The following is a 20,893-nucleotide window of genomic DNA, read 5'->3' as shown; positions in this document are numbered from 1 at the left end:
AAATTTAGATCCTTTTGTGAAGAGGAAGCCTTATTCTACTCAAATCATTATTGTATTGGATAAAATCTATTCAAAGTTCCTTTTGTGAAGAGGAAGCCTTCATATAATCTGTCTGTGGTGCTACCCAAAGTTCCTTCCCATCTCCCTCAACAAAATAAGGGTATTGAGACTGTGATTTTTGCTTCTGGGCTAACTTCCATTGTAGAAGATACTGCTTAGCTCTTGCAATGACGACATTTATTCGAGTGTACTTTTTATTCCATACTAACTCATTTCTTACCTTCCAAATCGACCAACAAACTGTTACTACCTCTGCCCTTTTTTCATTGTCACAGACCTCCAATACTTTCTCCCACCACTGTACCAAGCTGGTACAATTGTTGATGAGCACCTGAGGGAGAATAATTTGCCAACATTGTACTGCCAGAGCACAATTACATAATATATGCTCAACTGTTTCTGCTCCCATCCTACAAACTTGACATAGAGGATCCACTGATACGTTTTTCTGCAGCAACATATTCATCGTAGGCAAACAGTTAGACAGCGATCTCCACATGAAATTCAGAACTTTTGGTGGTGCTTTTATTCTCCAGGTTTTCCTCCATGTACTACTCTGATCATCCTGCCTCCAGATATATTTTTGAGCTTGCACTAAGATTTATTTATGGAACCCCATTATAGGAAAAAATAAAAAAATCTCTATGATCCGACCTGCTCATCCTCTCAAGCCTGTTAGATACATTGATTTGTGTTTTGGGTATTTTGATGATGACTATAAAGTCATAAGGATAGCGGTCTTTTCGGGAGGTAAAGAATATCAAGTAGGAGTCTATAGCTTGAGCACTAATGCTTGGAAGATTACACGTTGCGATAGTAATTCTACTACTTATAAAAGCAATTACAATACATCGTCTAATAGATTTGTTAGCGGTGCTGCATATTTTGTAAACTATGATAGTAAGATCATATGTTTTGATTTGCATCACGAGAGGAGTAGAGAAGTCCAGTTCCCTGACAAGTTTGATTCATCTACTCGTCGTCGATATTCTGTGGAAGCATGCGGGGAATCAATAGCACTTGTAGAAATCAGGGAGTATGATTTGATAATGTGGGTATTGAGAAATTGTGCCGCATCCAACAGCTCTATATGGGAGAGGATGGTCACTATAGAATTGGAAACAATTCCTACGTATCCTCGGGGATTCACAAAACATGGCAAGTACTTGCTAAGTTATTACGATGGTGAAGACCGGGTTACCAACTACTTGTGGGATTTCGGGACGTCACGGTTAGAGAAATGCGTATCTTACAAGGGGACAGAAGATCCGGGAGGAATAGATCATCTGGTGGGAAATCTTGTTTTGCTTGATGAGAAAAATTTAGATCCTTTTATGGGGACGAAACCTTATTATTCTACTCAAATCATTTTTGTATTAGATAAATTACGGTCAAAGAGGGTTAAAGATATGGCGGATACGACATGGAACAAAATGCAAAGGAAGGGGACAAAAAGGAGAAAAGAAGATACGGTGGTGAAATCACGGAAAAGGGGAAGAAAAATAATTTTGGGAAAAAGGGACACTGAACAAAACAAACGACGAGGAACACATAAATGGAGAAACAAAATTGAAAGACAAAGTCCCTTGCACCTAGCTTCCATGTTATAGCTAAGGTGTTTGATTTTCGAATATAAACTATGTTCATTCTCCATATGATTTGGAATTAAAACAATAAACAAGCACCACCCATTCCTTTATATTATGTAACTTGGTAGCATGGTTGCCAAGTTTATGTGAAAGCCAATTCTATGAGCAAACATGTTTTAATGAGCAAATTTAGGTTACAATTAGCGAGTACTAGTAACATTTAATGATTGGCACCGAAGTACTTCAGTCTACACAAGAATATCAACACCAGCAGCACACATAATGACATAAAAGTTATATTATATTGTTACTGTATCATCATACAAGAGTAAAATTCAGCAAATAAGCCATTTAAACACTAGAGAATCTTTGGCCAGGAATGTCTGGAGAAATGTTTATAGTCCCCCTAGCATGGCATTTTCAATGTCTTCTCTGCTTAGTGCATAACTAAATCGCCTTTCAACATCCTTGTCAAGATTCCCCGGTCCAGTCCTCAGGTACCTGCATTCAAATTGTTAGGAAGCCTGTAAAAGTCTTATTTATTTCTAAACAAGTTTAAAAAAACATTAGACATTAAACCATAAAAGTTTTTCAAACAAACATACAACTATGCAAGGTTTTTTCACATTCTTCCTTCTTTTTTCCAGGAGTAAATGGGGAAACAAAATTGAAAGACAAAGTCCCTTACCCCTAACTTCCATGTTATACTAAGGTGTTTGATTTTCGAATATAAACTATGAATAGTAAACTATGTGATACATTTGTTCATTCTTCATACGATTTGGAAACAAAGCAGGTACGGTAGTTTCCTCCACTTAGCCACAAATCAGACGGTTCCTCCACTTGGCCACAAATCAGAAGGTCCATCATTGGAGCTATGTGACAGACTGTCCTTGGTGCTAGTTGATATGGGCAACAAATTATGTATTATTAGGCTTGAATTAAATTTGTTTAAGAGAATGTACCAGCTCGAAGTTAGAAACATCGCCCTGAAAACATGTGACTTGATCCCTGTGTGTAAGAAGGATGACAATGATCCTAATTTCCATGTAAAAAGTCTTGAAACCCTTAATATGCTTCGACGTAAATAAGCTAAAGTAAATATTATATAATAGTCATGCATGTGTTGAAATGATTATAATACATATACTTCAAGTGCAAATAGAGACCTGAGAATTATATATAGTCGGCTGATTTGTAGTACAAATGAATTTCAAATGCATTCTAATGAGAAATTTAATCTTTTTATCATTCTTTCTCTCATACTTCTATCAACTGGTATTTGTGATGGTTATATTACAGTCATCACCTCATTTTCACATTTTGAAAGACAAATGGTCACACCAATGCAAATCACCTTAACAGATCAGCCTCGTGCTCTGTAGTATGCATCTAGCATACCCCTGAATCAGGGTAAAGTTAGTTTGCCACTGCAGGAGTGTAAGGCAATGATACAAGGACATAATACGAGTATAGGAATGCAATAGTACATATGATCCATGAGCTGAATCGTAATCCAGCGGCCAAAACTTAAGCTTAATGTGCTAACCCAGATCTTCGGTTGTAAGAACTCGACTTGTGCACAGGTATTGCAATTATGCACATGCAAAAGATCTAAGGAATGGCTGGTTTTATGTCATGAGCAAATTAACTATAAAACCAAAGTTTACTGGTCAAACTAGAAGCAGTTTTTAATATCATTGTTACAATTATGCACATGCACGAGATCAAGTTTTTGATTATATAGTCTAGCAAAGAAGAAAAATTACAAAGCAGTCTTTAATATCGTTGTTAAAATGAATAAGCAAGTCTGAGCAATATTTTTACGAATACATTCCAATTAATACAATTTTGTTATTTTCTAAAATAAGTTGTTTTTAATAGAAAGATTAAGTAAAAATATTACTCACCCCTATCTGCCACTGGATTCAGGCTGGTCGGCTATTTTCAATGAATCCTTGATACGTCGATTTAGAAGCTCGAGCTGCAAAACAAAACATAGAACAATACTTCATTACATAGCCAAATTACTAAGAAAGACGCATGATTTATATCTTATAACAGTGATCCAAAGATATTTTAGGGCACAACACAAAGATGTAAAATAATCTTTATTTTTTATATTTCTTTTCTTTTAAAAAGGTAAGAAAATTTAGTAAAACAAACGTAAGCAATGCATATGTGACCGTTCTAATTCAATTACAATACAGACAAAATGCTTTCTAATCCTATTGTTTTTATCTTTCACTAGTTGCATCAGTAGTACAAGCAAACTATGTGCTCCATAGTCTTGCATCTTAATTGCATTTCATGTCCAAAACACATACACATGCTTATACTTAAATTAAGTGTTTAACCCACCTTAGCTACTCCCTCTGCAAAAGCATCAGATAAGTCACTCAAGTTATCAAATACTGCAGGGGATACAAGTCCCCTTGCACTTCTCAGAGCAGCCATCCTTGCCTTTCCGGGGTCTGAATCCATGAAAGAATCTTGATGCCCCTGCAAGTAATTAACATTCACATAAACTCATAATCGCACATATATTAATATAAGAGCATAAAGTTTGGTATCACATATATATTAATATAAGCGCATAAAGTTTTCAGAACATATTTAAAATAAACACAGTTGACACTCACAAACTTCAGCCTGCGTATTTGAAAGTAAAAGTGCAAACTCTGTACGTGAAATTAAAAAAAATGTGCAAATTGTACCTTAATTTTGATATCTAGCAAAATTCATTTAATAAAGCAATACTTCTATTAAGGTTGAGTAATGTCGTCAAAAATTTATTTGAAGAAGAAAGGATACTTCGATCTTTTTAACTTACATGCATACAAGAATACTATATGTATAAGAAGACATGCACAATCTTGCACTTTCACAAATCACTTAAACCTATACTCTGTATTAATAATATGAGAATGAGTGTTTATTTTTTACCTGATCAGCAAGCACCTCAACAGGAAGTACTTCATCAGCAAGTACCGGCCAATACGGACTCAATGTCTCTCGAACCTGGCAACAGTGTTTTCCACTATATTAGAAACTCCATGCATAATAATTAATATACCAACTCAAACCATATTATAATAAGCACCATATTTATTAATATAAGAGCATAAAGTTCGGTATCACATATATATTAATATAAGCGCATAAAGTTTTCAGAACATATTTAAAATAAACACAGTTGACACTCACAAACTTCAGCCTGCGTATTTGAAAGTAAAAGTGCAAACTCTGTACGTGAAATTACAAAAAAAATGTGCAAATTGCGTACCTTAATTTTGATATCTAGCAAAATTCATTTAATAAAGCAATACTTCTATTAAGGTTGAGTAATGCCGTCAAAAACTTATTTGAAGAAGAAAGGATACTTCAGTCTTTTTAACTTACATGCATACAAGAATACTATATGTATAAGAAGACATGCACAATCTTGCACTTTCACAAATCACTTAAACCTATACTCTGTATTAATAATATGAGAATAAGTGTTTATTTTTTACCTGATCAGCAAGCACCTCAACAGGAAGTACTTCATCAGCAAGTACCGGCCAATACGGACTCAATGTCTCTCGAACCTGGCAACAGTGTTTTCCACTATATTAGAAACTCCATGCATAATAATTAATATACCAACTCAAACCATATTATAATAAGCACCATATTATGATCTCTTAACAAATTAAAGAATTAGAATTAATACCAGTTTTATCACGTCATAGGTTTCCCCGTGTGGACGACCAAAGGAAGCATTAAATACATGAGAATCTGTCAAGACCTCCACACAGGCAAGCACACAGTCAGATAAGTTGGTAGGCAAATACCCTCCTTCCAGCACCAACACCACTTTGCCTTCAGCAAACTCTCTCAACTGAATAATTAAAAACAGACGTTTATCAATCATTAATAGAATAAGAGGGGAAACAAAACATTAGTGTTACTAGTTTCCTAATCCATTAAATAACAAGGTGCGCAATTCGTGAAGAATTTTCTAAGTAGAATATTTTACATAACTGTAAAGATGAAAAAGTAATGGATAATTAATTTAATCATTCAAACAATATGTATTATCTAATCACCATTACTGTATGAATATATATATATATATATTATTGGGTTTAAGCCATTATTGTATGAATATATATATATATATATATATTGGGTTTAAGCATTCATCTTGAGTTGGGATTTACTATAAAACCTAATTATCTTGATCTAATGTAAATATGAAATTCATCATGTCAATGTATGAATTCATCACAAAATACAATATTATATGGGAATAAAAATGAAAGGGTAAACTGAATTTATAGTTCCTATTAGGAAAATTTCCTAAAGTTAATTACATTTATTGCTTAACTCTCATAAAATAGTTTAACAACGATGTTGGCTTGATCGCGAATGTAAACAGCGACTCACGACTCATATCTCCGGTTATTATAACATGTCTAATATTGAAGATTTCTCATAATCATAAAAAGTGATGTATGTATATATAAATATAGTTATGGTATAAACGATGCAATTAATGTACTTGACTTTTGAAAATTTTCCTACTGGTAAGTGTAGATTCCGTTTACCCAAAGTAAAATTTGTATTAATTGTCAAATCTTACATAATATATCTATTGCTAGTTCTAAATTATGGAATGATGAGTGCTACTTCCAATCGATTTCATTTCAACTTTTATTACAAATCCTAATTCATAATTTTGAACAAACCCCTTAGTTCAAACTGTATGCAATAATGCAATATATTGTATATTAGTTGTAAAGGTTAAATTGAATTCATGTGCAAAAATGTGAATCAGTATCCTACTTCGTATCCAACTTGATTTAAATTAAATTTTTATCTGCCATTTCAACCGGGACTAACGTTTGTTAGTTAATATAAAACGGAAGGACGTGAGTTAAGAAATTTTAAACTACAAGGATCAAGACACTGAATCTTATAGTACATGGATACAATTAAGCACATAACTGAAATACAGAACCTCAAAATAAATTATATAACTCTAAACTAACCTTCTTTAGCATAACAAATAAGTTTATATAAAATATACATATGTACACTGACCTTTTCAAGCATAACAGCAAAGCCTTCTGCTGTAAGATTACAATCACCAATAGGATCATCTTTCGCTGGACCAATCATAATATACCAAAAAATTAGAAAATAAAGTTCTAAAATCTCTCTTACATACATATGTAAATCAATTTTAAATGTTATGTGATTGACAAGGCAATTCATTTAAAACCAACAAGGTTACTAATAATTAATACCAAATACAACTTTCAACTAGAATATGAATTAATGCATCCAGGATAAAGTGAATTAACATCCTTCCTTTATACAAAGTCTCATAGTTTACAAGGATGAAAAAGAAAACTCTAATGGATACAGGAAATTGTTCCGCAAATCCTATGAAAAACATAATGGTATTTTTAATCTAGTTGCAGCAAAATTGTACAAAAGTTTGGAAGTAGATCATAGTTATGCTAACTAGTTATATCATCCCTCATCTCCATATCTACTACACTTTTCACTCTGTTAAAAAGGTTTAATTGAAAAATACAAAAACATGGTTTAAAATAACAAGAAACTTCTCACATATGAATTAAAAAGACTATGTTTTGTTATTCCCGAAATCGCTTACAATGGACAGTGATGTATGAATATATCCAGAATAAACATGATCATCAATTGCTCACCTCATATCGATCATTATGTTGAACAAAATCTAACATCAAGTGCATTAACAAATATAATTGAAATATTACATGGATAGTAATTAAATGAACATATTTTGTAAAACGAAGGTACCTGCGTCAAATCCAGCTGAGACCAGAACAATATCCGGCTTGAATTGCCTAGCAACAGGAAGGAGGACATAGTCCCACACAACGATATAATCCGCGTTGCTACGGTCTTTGCTCAACCACGGAACATTGATGTTGAATCCAGCTCCATTTCCCTCTCCAATAATTTCATGCGATCCATCCTTTGTTCCCGGATAAAATCCATTTCCAAACCTAGTTCAACCAAACCAATACATATTAAACATGACACCAAAATGTGATATTAATTGGATGATATGAAGTGGAATATCAAAATTGAATAACAATATGCACCCATACGGTACAAAATAATTACACGAATTTGCAAAAAAAAAACTACGCCAAACAAATCTACTGCCTAACTTAATAATCTGATAAGATAAAGGAGTCAAATTCAAAGATACTTTTTTTGCAAAAGAATATATAACATCAATGCTTTCATATATGCTAATAAAATCAACACTTTGGTCATGTTGAAGTAACTAGTTAACGCCAAGCACGCCTACGATTTGTGAAGAGAGAAAATAAAACAAAGGCAGATGTGAGTGTCCTATTGTCGGATTTGCGTGCAAACAGGATGGGATACGATAACTACTATACATTAAACAAATTTTCCCAAATTCGTAAATCTAGTTTCATGAACGTACTTCTCCATACATATGTAGAAATCCTAACAATTAAAGCTTAATTTAATGTTCACAATATGATTATGAATTTGTGATCGTGATATAAGTACTTTTAGAACAAATTTTAATCTGCATGGTCTCTGCCAAATATAATGTAAAACCGAAACATGTTTCAACTGAAAACCAATCCATAAGTTGGGACTTACACGGGTTATAAAATAAAATAATATATTTTTAAGTTTGATGACTCTTTTAAAAATAAATACATAGAGACATCTCTAAGACTGTGCAAAATTAAAGACTTCATATAACTTGAATAAAAAAATAGCTTACTCATGTAATGATATATAAAAGAATTCAAATTTTAAGTTACATTTTGGCACAAACTTTTTTATTTGCTAATTAAAATGATTGCTTTGATAACTTGAAAGTAGCTACAATACCTGTGGACCGAGAAAAACAAGACTCTGTCATCATCATAAAAGCTGCTCTGAGTTCCATTCCCATGATGGATATCCCAATCTACAATCAAAATCTTCTCGATTGACCGAGCCTGCATTGCATCAAACAAATCAATAAATGTAAGACAAAACTACAATAATGATTAAATTGATAAAACATCTATCATGAAATTCTTACCCGTTCCTCTAATAGAAAACTCGCTGCCACGGCAACATTGTTGTACAAACAGAAGCCCTTGCAGTCTTCCCTCTCTGCATGATGGCCAGGTGGCCTGACAACGGCAAAGCCTGAGCTCAGCTCCTCATCAGCAACTAGTCGGGCAACCTAAGAAAATTATTAATTAGTACTATGTGGTGCACAAGTTTGAAATCAAAAATCTCAAAGATGCGGGAATATGTTCAATGAACTTTGAAAACTACTAAACTTTGAAAAATATTTATTAGTACCTCTATTGCACCTCCGGCTGCAAAACGGGCCGCTTTAGATGAATGATTATTAAAATAAACTTGTTCCCTCTCACAATCTTTATATTTTTTGTTAGTTTCTTTGTATCCCTTACTATGAGGACGTGGCTTGACCGGACCCCGTTGATGAATCTGATATGATCATCTGTGTGAACTAACAATAAGTGCTCATCCATAGCTTCTCGGCCCTCAATCAAAACACACCTGAAAAATCATCATGAATATTGATAAAAAAGAATTGAATTAGAATGGGTTAATAGGCTAAAGCATCACTAAATTCGTGGACAACTTGCATAATCTTCCAACACATCAGTAAACTAGATATAACTTGCAATTTGGTCTTTCAAATTAAAAACAACACACACACACACAGCTTTTAAATCTCCTTTACGTAATTCCTACACATCAGCTTCCAGTCACACATCCAACTAGATATATATTTACATAACTAAAAAATGCCCAGTTTACACAAATCTTGATTTTGTTGATGAAAATATATGTTCCAATCTTCAAAGTGGTTCAGTTGTCTCATCAAAAGCACATATCATTATTGTTTTCAAGGCAAGTATATAAGATAAACTTATATGAAATAACATATTTACATACACATATAATTAATGAGATAAATAATGGGCAGATTTGACTGAGATTTGATGAGTTAGGTAAAAAGGTGGGTGTATGAAGTGCTAGACTAAAATAAATAGGTGTATTAAGTGATACACACAGTAGAGAGAGTTTTGCATGGCTTAACCCATGAGTACTTTCTCAAACCCAACTCACCCACTCAAAATAAAAATAAGTAATAAAAGAATAGAAAAATGTCAGAAAGTAGAGAACCTTTGAAGAAAGCCTTTGTCCTTGAGAGTACGCCATATACTGCGGGTCCGCTGAGGAGCTTCCTCGTGTGACTGATTAGTTGGTGCTTTGTGCTTTTCCATAGCCTTGTGGTAGTACAAACCAACACCTCTGCTGTCGTCCATGTTGTTCACTACACACTCAAGTATGCAAAAGGGAAATCTAGCCTTAGCAAAACAAAACACTCAAAATCTAGCTTAGCAAACAGAAAAACAGTCAAAATCTAAATGCAAGCCATTTACAAGTGTCAAATCGTGAAATGAAGTTAAAATTATCATACCTTGAGAGTTGTAGATTACGATTAGCCGACAAAACTTTGTGATTCGGTGAAGATCTGGCCCGATTCGAGCTTCGTAGAGTTGTAGAGCTTTTTTCAGACAAGAGAGTTAACGTTAGGGCTTACAAAATGAGGGGTGTTTCTTACTGTCTATTGTGTTACTTTTAATTAAAAAAAACACAACACGAGTAAATATTATATTTTTCTAGATTATTTAGGTAAAGTAAATTAAAAAATACAGCATACTTACTGGTAATATGTAAATTATTATTATTATACTAGTGTACTTGCAAACGTATTCAATTATTTATACTCTCGTATTATTATTTCCTAAAAATTTGGTAGTCGGTGACGCCTAATTTATTATTCATATTATTTTTATTTTATTTTTCTTAATTATTTTTAGTATCTTTTTCTTTGAAACATATTTTAATCCTAATTATTTTCCATTTAAACATGTTTTCTTTTATATTTAAAGCAATTAAAATACCTCTTTTGTCCAAAAAAAATCGTAGTCAATAATTAAAGTTAATAAAGCATTTTCCTATTTTTCATTTTTCCTCTAAAAAGATATATGTTTTTTCCTAAAATTATTGTAAATCTTGATTATATTTGATTATATTTAAAAGACATCAAATTTTTTAATAGCACCTGAATACAACATTTATATTTTATTCTAACACAATACATTGAAATTATATTGCTAAGTGAAGAGAAAAATAGTAGAAGAGGAAAAGTAGTACACTTGATGTGTGTCAGGTTTATAAATGTATCAAAATAATTTTTTGAATGAACTAGAGCATACACTACTTCTATAATTTTTAAATATTATAATAATAACATTTTAACTTTATTTTTTTCTTTGTGTAGCAATTTTGTAATATTACATAGAATATTATTAATATTTTTTAAAATTTGATTAGATTTCATTAAATTTAAATAAATAACTATGCAATAGCGCAAAAAAGGGAGGCCAGCAGTCAAAATGTAAATGCTATTCTGTTTTCAGTGAAATGTCAAAGGTGGGACTTATAATGACAAATTATACTTCATGTTAAATTAGGCCAACAGTTACATGGATTTATTGTAAAAGATCAAGTTGAAGATGACACGATGACACGAGTATTGGGAATGCGTGCTTATACTTGTAGTTTGGATTCTGCGGTGAAAGCATTTTCAAGAACTAATGAGAATGTGATCTCATGGACCAGGACCACACCAATATCAGCTTGTGGTGATAATGGTGATTCTGTTATGGTTATGGGATTGAGTTTGTTTACTGAAATGCTCTATGATGACGGTGTTAAAAACAAATGAATACATGTTTACCACTTACCAGTGATCTGAATTTGTGCTGTGTAATGCAAGTTATGAATGTATGGTCCACAGATCCTCATTGAGCATCAAGCTTAATCTAGCTGTACCTATTATGTGTTCCTATAATGTACCAAGATTAATGAGGCAAAGTTAAGAAATTGTTTGAGGGAATGGAGAAAATTAGCTTAGTTACATGGAATGCTAGGATTGCAGGCCATGCCCAGATGATGAACAAGCAGAGGATAGTCTTTCGGCACACATCAGTGGAATGGAGGCACTTGACATATTTAAAATAATGAATCGATCAAATATGAAACCTGATCTGTTCACCTTCTCGAGTGTATAAGAACAATGAGATGTCTATAAGAACAATTATATCGTGGACTTCTATGATTACAGCTTTCTCTCAGCATAATTGCTCTCAGCAGGTTTTTGAGGACATGAGAATAGCTGGTGTCAGGCCAAACAAGATTACCTTTGTAGCGTTCTATCAGCTTGTAGCCGTGCTGGTATGGTCAATGAGGGATTGGCTTACTTTGAGATGATGAAAAATGACTACAAAATTAAGCCTGAGATGGACCATTGATTGGTATGTATGTGAGGTTAGATCAGCTAGATGGTGAGGATTACTTAACATTACAATAATAATCTGCCTTACTAATTTTTTTTATACAAGTCTCCTGTAGTAGTCAAAGCATCCGAGTAATCACTTGTATCCTTATAGCGACCAAAGTTAATGACACTGGTGGCACAAAGTTTTCCATCTATTTCTAATATCTGTAACAGCCATGGACTTGCTATGTAGGATAGTAATAGCAAGCTTAGCTTGACTCAAAACTAGTCACCAATTTTAACACCAGGAGAAGGGTAATGGGTATTCGATTTTGTCATGGGGAAGGTGTACTGGACCACTGGTGTAGGGAATGAGCAATATTGCCATACCAAACTTACTAAATGGATCTGCATACCAAACTCTGGCCATCAACTGAGATTCATCTTATTTCCTCGCTGAAGCCTTTCTATCACATCTTTTATAAAAATCCAAGATCTTTTTCACCTAATCATCGAAACAATCTTCCTGGAACTGATTGTAATGTTATAGTATACTATTATGTTTAAAACTCAGCTTGACATGACTAGTTGAGCGTTAGTCGCATGGTATGCTGCTTGGACCATTGCCAAGTTTTGATTGCAAGAAAAACGTCATGCAACTACAATCAGCTTGTGGTGATAATGGTGATTCTGTTATGGGATTGAGTTTGTTTACTGAAATGCTCTATGAGAGTGTTAAAAACAAATGAATTTGTGCTGTGTAATGCAAGCTATGAATGTATGGTCAGAGGAGGATTCATTGAGCATCAAGTTAAACAAGCAATTTCACATTCAGGGTATTGATGATTTTACTTGATTAAAAGACAGTGCAGCTTTATTTTTCTGCTTAACTGCTACTCTGACATGGCTGAGATGACATTTCAATTAAGGATTGGAGAAGTTAATCACCAGACTGGATTGGTCAATTAAGGAATACAGAGTCAACAGTGTCGTTAGAATTGCTCCCAAATGTGTCACACAATTTCTTGGTGATGATTCTGTGCTACGAAACACTTGAGGTGCTTGCCAAAGCGATCCCTGAGCTGGCTCGACTTTGCAACTCCTCGAAACTTTAGAGGATGTCAAGGGTTAGACCCCTAGGAGTGCGTAAGTTCACTCAGTAAAAAAATAAAATTTCAAAGCGACCTTGGCTGGTATAAAAGCCGCATAAAGAAGTAAAGCATCACGAGCAGCATGGTAGAACTCAATACCCACTCATGTAGATGAAAGGCAAATATCCTGCACAATTTCTATATATATATAGTCTCAAAGCAGAACACTGTGAATTGGCTGCTAATATATAGCTATAACTTTAAACAAATATTACACAGAATCTAGAAAAATAGTTTTTAATGCTTTACACGAAAACATTTACATGTATGCTTACCAGAAATCCAGAATTCACACTATATCCATCTGTTGTGTCCATCGTATATATTCTTAAACAAATCCGGAGGGACACAGTATATAATAAGGCAAATGAATCATTAACCATCGACTTTACCAACACTAATGTAATCACATTTTATGTAGAACCGTTACTAAACTACATATAATATAAACCAACTAAAATGGGTAAATATTTCTCTAATTATTTCACTACATCAAAACAAGCATTTTTACAAATTCAGTCAGAAATTACAAAAATTTATTGAAACATCATTATATTTACGATTTACAACAAATTCTACTGAAACAGCATTATTTAATCTGTAACATATTTTATGGACTTGGCGTCATTTCACAAATTCTATCAGAACAGCATTATTTCACAACTCTCCAACCTCCTTCACCCCGCCCTCTCATATCCGCAACGCCTCTGCCAATTACTTTATATATATATATGTTTGAAAAAACGTGTCCTCCTAATCGAAGGACCCTTTTGGTCGCACTTTGCACACACACCCTTCTATAAACAATCTAAATGCATACTTTCCCAGTATATGCTAGAAACTTCTTACTATGCCTACAGCGTCAAGATGAGCCGTACTGCACCACTATGTCACTAGTAATATGCAACACATTTTAAGTCTCATACCAATTCCAACCTTATGACCGAATGTTTGCAATTGCTTCACACAAACAAGCAAAGTATTGTTAGCTATATATTAGCGGCCAAATTATATACTGTACACCGACTTCCGCAGAAAAGTTAAAGTAAAACATAAATGAGAAGCATTTATAGTAAGAGTCTGCACCAAATTTTATTAGGGAAAACTGAAGGTTTACGATCACTTAATATAACTCCCATGCTTTAAAAAAATGCATATAAAATCATATCCAGCATCTTTAAAAAATTACATTTTTTTAGAAACACATTAAATCTTATCCAAAAAATAGATATCTTACAACTAAATATTTCACGACTATGACCAAAAGAAATAAAATACCCAAACTACCTATTAATACAAATATAATGGTGATATTTATCATTTTGAGTTTGTATTTAAATTTTATGCCATAAAAAAATTTTGAAAAATATTTCCTACAATAATATTTCCTGACATTACAATGTTATCTTCCCAAAAACCTAATCAAAATACAGATCGAATTTTTTAAAAAATGATAATCATTCATATCAACATGAGAACAACTGTCCAAAGCCATAACCAAAACTACAGGTATGGAAGACCAATCGAAGACCAATCGACGGGCAAAGACTTAGAGCACGAAACCACAGGTATGGAGTCAGTCCATACTGTTGGAAAATATGGGTATAAGTCTCATATTGTTAAGTCATATTTTTTAGAATTATGACTAAAATATGTGTGGGATATGATGATATTCTCTTAATAATGGAAATTATTATTTTCCATTAGAATTTGGCTCAAATATTATGGAATAAATTAATTTGATTTTGTTTCAGATTAATTGATATGGTGTATGTCTTGATATATTTAATCTGATTCTGTTTGAGATTATTTATGGAATAGAGTAGCTTGCAAGTATTATACCGATTCCATAATTAATGATATTTAATTATGGAAAAGAGTAGCGCACAAGTCTATCTACACCTATATAAACACCTATAAGGCGTCAGGGTTAGACACACCAAAAACATATTCGCCTTTAAACACAAAACTCTCTCTCTCTCGGTGATAGTTTCGCACTCGTTCAAGCTCGCTGAAGGTGCTCGTTATCCGTAACGCCGCCGCTACCTCGTTTTATCCTGGGAGGCTATCGACTCACACATACGGTGAGAGGCGAAATAGCTTTAAGGAGACAGTTTCAACTGGACTCGAGGATCTCTCTTCTGTTTATATCTTTTCTTCCTCCGTTTGATTTCGTTTACTCACGCACACATTTGTTTGATTATATGTATTAATCGCAAATTGTATTCACAATCTTAAAGCTATTTATTTTATATACATCTGTGACTGATACATCTGTATCTGCTTGTTTTGTTGAGTAACAGATCGATGAAGAACCAAACTGTGAACGATTCGATGAACATGACGGCTGATCCCAACGCACAGATCACTGGATTTGATGGGGTTCACCAGCAGCCGATTAACCCTAACGCACGGATCGTACGATCTGATGGGGGTCAAACGCCTGTTGGACATGTGCCTTCGGGACATGTGCCTGTGGGACACACTGTCATTGGACAGTTTAGTGTTCCTCTTGGACAGATATCGGCATAATTCACTCCTCCGATCATACCTGCAATGCCTACTGGTGTGAATACACCTGTAGTACAGACGCACGTACCATCTGTTCCACCTGTGGTGCCTGCTGCACCTATTATGCAAACTGTGCCTGCTGCACATGCTGAAAAACCTGAGAAGTTCAACGGAACGAACTTCAAACGTTGGCAACAAAAGATGCACTTTTATCTGACCACATTGCATATGGATCGCTTCCTTAAGGAAGAACCACCGTTGCTCACTGCTGAGAGTAACATGCAGACTGTGTATGTTGTTGATGCTTGGAAGCACTCCGACTACATCTGTCGGAACTATGTGTTAAATTGTTTGTCTGACTCGTTGTATAACGTATACAGCGCTAAGCCAACAGCTAAGGTCTTATGGGAGTCACTTGACCATAAGTATAAAACCGAGGACGCTGGGGCAAAGAAGTGGATTGTTGGCCGATTTCTTGATTATAAGATGGCAGACTCTAAGACTGTGGTTAGTCAGGTGCAGGAACTGCAGGTGATCATTCATGACATTCATGCTGAGGGAATGGTCATAAGTGAGTCTTTCCAAGTTGCTGCTGTTATTGAAAAGCTTCCACCTGGATGGAAAGATTTCAAGAACTACCTTAAGCACAAGCGAAATGAGATGTCTATGGAGGATCTTATTGTTAGACTTCGTATTGAAGAAGACAACAGAGGGTCCGAGAAGAAAGTTAATGTTGCCACTGAGAAGGCAAACATGGTGGAGCATGCTCAAAGCTCCAAGCCCAAGAAGACTAATTCTAGTAAAGGGGCAAAACTGGCACCCAAAGGAGGGATTTCGAAGTCGAAATTTCAGGGGAAGTGCTACAACTGTGATAAAGTTGGTCATAGGTCTTCTGACTGCAAGAAGCCCAAGAAGCCCAACAAGAAGAAAGAAGCAAATATGGTAGAGAATATCTCCAAGGATATGGGTGATATAGACCTCTGTGTTACGGTCTCTGAAGTGAACCTGGTCGGTTCTAATCCACGTGAATGGTGGATTGATACTGGTGCTACTAGGCATGTTTGCTCAGACAAGGCGATTTTCTCTAACCTCAAAGCTTCTGATGCTGGTGAGAAGCTCTACATGGGGAATTCAGCAACTTCTACCATTGAGGGTGAAGGCACGGTGATCCTGAAGATGACCTCTGGGAAGAATCTAACTTTGAAGAATGTACTTTATGTGCCTGATATTCGCAAGAACCTTGTGTCTGGTTCTCTGTTGAGTAAGCATGGCTTTCGCATTGTAATAGAGTCAGATAAAGTAATTTTGTCTAAGAGTGGTATGTTTGTAGGCAAGGGTTATTTAACCGATGGGCTTTTTAAGCTCAATGTAATGTCCGTTAAGGACGATAATGAAATGAAGAATTCTTCTGCTTACTTGCTTGAGTCTCCTAATTTATGGCATGCTAGATTTGGACATGTAAATTATGACACTTTACGACGTCTAAGTGCAAAAGAATGCATACCTAAACTTACTATCGATTCAAAACATAAGTGTGAGACTTGTGTTGAGGCAAAATTAACGAGATCATCATTTAAACGTGTGGAAAGGAACACCAAAGTGCTAGACCTAATACATAGCGACATATGTGATTTAAAATTCGCTCCAACAAGAGGAGGAAACAAGTATTTTATTACATTCATTGATGATTGTACAAAATACTGCTATGTATATTTGTTGAAAAGCAAAGACGAAGCTATAGATAAATTTAAAATCTATAAGGAAGAAGTTGAGACACAACAGACTGAGAAAATCAAAACGATACGAAGTGATCGTGGAGGTGAATATGTTGAACCATTTGGAGAATTCTGTTCACAACATGGTATAATCCATGAGGTCACTGCACCATACTCCCCTCAGTCAAATGGTGTGGCTGAAAGGAAGAATCGCACTCTGAAAGAAATGATGAATGCGATATTGTTAAGCTCTGGGCTTCCACAATCGATGTGAGGGGAAGCCATCCTAAGCGCAAATAATATTTTAAATATTACGATGCGCAAGAATAAGGATGTAAGTCCTTATGAAATATGGAAGAAAAAGAAACCAATTACCAACACCTGAAAGTGTGGGGGTGCCTTGCAAAGGTACTGATCCCTACACCGAAGAAGGTGAAGATATGTCCTAAGACTGTGGATTGTATCTTCATCGGATATCCTCCACACAGTACTGCATATCGGTTTCTTGTTCATGAATCCAAGATTCCTGATATTCAAAAGAATACCATTATGGAATCAAGGAATGCCTCATTCTTTGAGACGATGTTTCCCTGTAATCCAGGAAACCAACAACCTACGACGTCTAAACGATCTCATGAGTCTGTAGATGACGATAATGAGAGTGACGAAAGTGAAGACGAAAATATGGGGGTAGTGAGAAGGAGCAAAAGACAACGAACGGAGAAATCCTATGGGTCTGATTTTATGACCTATTTGCTCGAAGAAGGTGACCCAAAAACTTATAAGGAGGCGGTTACCTCACCTGATGGGCCTATGTGGAAAGAGGCCATCAAGAATGAAGTTGATTCAATTATGCAAAATCATACTTGGGAATTAGTGGACTTTCCAACTGGTTGCAAACCATTAGGTAGCAAGTGGGTTTTCAAGAAGAAGTTGAAAACTGATGGCACTATTGATAAGTATAAGGCCAGACTTGTAATTAAAGGATACAAGCAATAAAAAGGCCTTGATTACTTTGATACATATTCTCCTGTAACGAGAATAACGTCCATAAGGATGATGTTTGCTATTGCTGCAATGCGTAATCTAACTGTACATCAAATGGATGTGAAAACAGCCTTCCTAAATGGGGACATAGATGAGGAAATCTATATAGAACAACCCGAAGGGTTTGTTGTCCCAGGACAAGAAAGGAAAGTTTGTAGATTGGTGAAATCATTGTATGGTTTGAAACAAGCGCCTATGAAATGGCATGAAAAAATTGATGAGGTCGTGCTGGCCAATGGCTTCAAAATCAATGAATGTGATAGCTGTGCCTATTACAAGGATAACGAGAACAGCTATGTCAAGGAGAATGACAATGGCTATGTCATGATGACGCTATATGTAGATGATCTACTTATTGCCGGAAGCAATGATAAAGTGATCAAATCTACCAAGGACATGTTGAAATCAAGATTCGACATGAAAGACATGGGACTAGCAAATGTAATTTTGGGAATTCAAATTTCTAGAACATCAGAGGGTCTCGCATTAAGTCAACCACATTATATTGACAAGATCCTTGAGAAGTTTCTTAATGATGACTTTGAGAAAGCTAGGACACATGTGGATATGACTTTGCACCTATCCAAGAACAAAGGTATAGCTGTTTCCCAATTGGAATACTCGAGGATAATTGGTAGTCTGATGTACCTCATGAGCTGTACAAGACCAGACATTGCATACTCAATTAGCAAGTTGAGTAGGTTTACGAGTAATCCGGGAGCTGATCACTGGAAAGCGATCATAAGGGTACTAAGGTACTTGAGGGGAACTCGAGACTATGGACTGCACTATGGCAGATACCCAGCAGTATTAGAAGGATATACTGACGCAAATTGGATACCTAGCAAGAAAGCACTTAAGTCTACGAGTGGCTATGTGTTTACATTAGCTGGAGCGGCAATATCATGGAAATCCTCAAAACAAACGGTGATAACTCATTCCACGATGGAAGCTGAGTTTGTGGCACTAGATAAATGCGCCGAAGAGGTTGAATATCTACGTCAGTTTCTGGAGGATATTCCAAGATGGCCAAAGCCTGTAACTGCAATAGGGATTCACTGTGTTAGTCAATACGCTATTGGCAGAGCACAGAGCACGATGTATAATGGAAAGTCTCGTCATATACGACGCCGACACAGTTCCATTAGACAATTGATCTCAACCGGAATTATCACTGTTGACTATATACCGTCAAAAGATAATATCGCGGATCCACTAACCAAAGGGTTATCAAGAGAAGTGGTTGAGAAATCATCGAGAGGGATGGGCCTTAAGCCTATTGCTTAACGGCATCATGGTGGACACCCAACCATTGCTGACTGGAGATCCCAAGAACTTGGTTCAATGGGACAACTAAATCTTGATGACCAAATCACTGTGGGGGTAACCCCTGGCCTGTTCCTATGATGAGGAAACAGTGAGACCCGTAAGGTACGAGGTTAAACTTTGAGCTTTTAATGATCTTTGATGAATACATGGAGCTCAGGAGTGAACGCATGGAATTCAGTTGAGTAAACGCGGGTTACTCTATAAGATAAAGATCACCTATGTTGGAGAGAAGTGAGGCCGCTTCAAAGGAGAATTGCGAGGCACAATTCTTTAGAAACTTCTGCAGAACCAGGATGATGTTCCATGGCCAAAATGGACATACTCATGAGAGTTGAACGAGTCGGAAACGATATAGTGAAAAGTATATCATCGTTTACACAAACGGTCGAACAGTTCAAGGACAAGCACGTCTACTGTCTACCAGTAAAGTCGGTATGCTTACTCGAGCGAAGGTTCAAGGAGCATTCTCTACCTATCGTATGCTATATCTGATCGAAGAAACTATCACCAAGTCAAACTCCGTGTCTGTCTGTCTGTCTGGTGTGTGCTACTAAGATCACCAATCTCACCCATGTGGGGGATTGTTGGAAAATATGAGTATAAGTCCCATATTGGTAAGTCATATTTTTGAGCATTATGACTAAAAGATGTGTGAGATATGATGATATTCTCTTAATAATGGAAATTATGATTTTCCATTAGAATTTGGCTCAAATATTATGGCATAAATTAATTTGATTTTGTTTCAGATTAATTGATATGGTGTATGTCTTGATATATTTAATCTGATTCTGTTTCAGATTATTTATGGAATAGAGTAGCTTGCAAGTATTACACCGATTCCATAATTAATGATATTTAATTATGGAAAAGAGTAGCGCACAAGTCTATCTACACCTATATAAACACCTCTAAGGCGTTAGGGTTAGACACACCAAAAACATATTCGCCTTTAAATACAAAACTCTCTCTCTCTCGGTGATAGTTTCATACTCGTTCAAGCTCGCTGAAGGTGCTCGTTATCCGTAACGCCGCCGCTACCTCGTTTTATCCTGGGAGGCTATCGACTCACACATACGGTGAGAGGCG

The 20,893-nt window shown here is 35.3% G+C and overlaps 2 protein-coding genes across 2 annotated transcripts; both read right to left on the bottom strand.

Moving 5' to 3' along the window:
- Nucleotides 1-70: 70 nt before the first annotated feature.
- LOC141713827 (uncharacterized) lies at nt 71-526 on the bottom strand. The gene has a single exon (XM_074517397.1). The coding sequence runs from the start codon at nt 524-526 to the stop codon at nt 71-73; it is 456 nt and encodes a 151-aa protein (XP_074373498.1).
- Nucleotides 527-3,561: 3,035 nt separating this feature from the next.
- Nucleotides 3,562-10,030, bottom strand: LOC141713826 (histone deacetylase 5-like). Its single transcript, XM_074517395.1, has 11 exons — nt 9,888-10,030; nt 9,146-9,254; nt 8,764-8,910; nt 8,568-8,677; nt 7,485-7,693; nt 6,738-6,802; nt 5,365-5,532; nt 5,165-5,239; nt 4,596-4,670; nt 4,011-4,151; nt 3,562-3,633 (listed from the first exon to the last, which is right to left on the bottom strand). The coding sequence occupies exons 1-11, from the start codon at nt 10,028-10,030 to the stop codon at nt 3,562-3,564; spliced, it is 1,314 nt and encodes a 437-aa protein (XP_074373496.1).
- Between the last annotated feature and the right edge of the window lie 10,863 nt (nt 10,031-20,893).

Source organism: Apium graveolens, chromosome 3, assembly GCF_009905375.1.
Source record: "Apium graveolens cultivar Ventura chromosome 3, ASM990537v1, whole genome shotgun sequence".
In the NCBI taxonomy this organism is placed as follows: domain Eukaryota; kingdom Viridiplantae; phylum Streptophyta; class Magnoliopsida; order Apiales; family Apiaceae; genus Apium; species Apium graveolens.
Note: the sequence above shows the minus strand (reverse complement) of the source record. Positions and strands in the feature narration are given on the sequence as shown.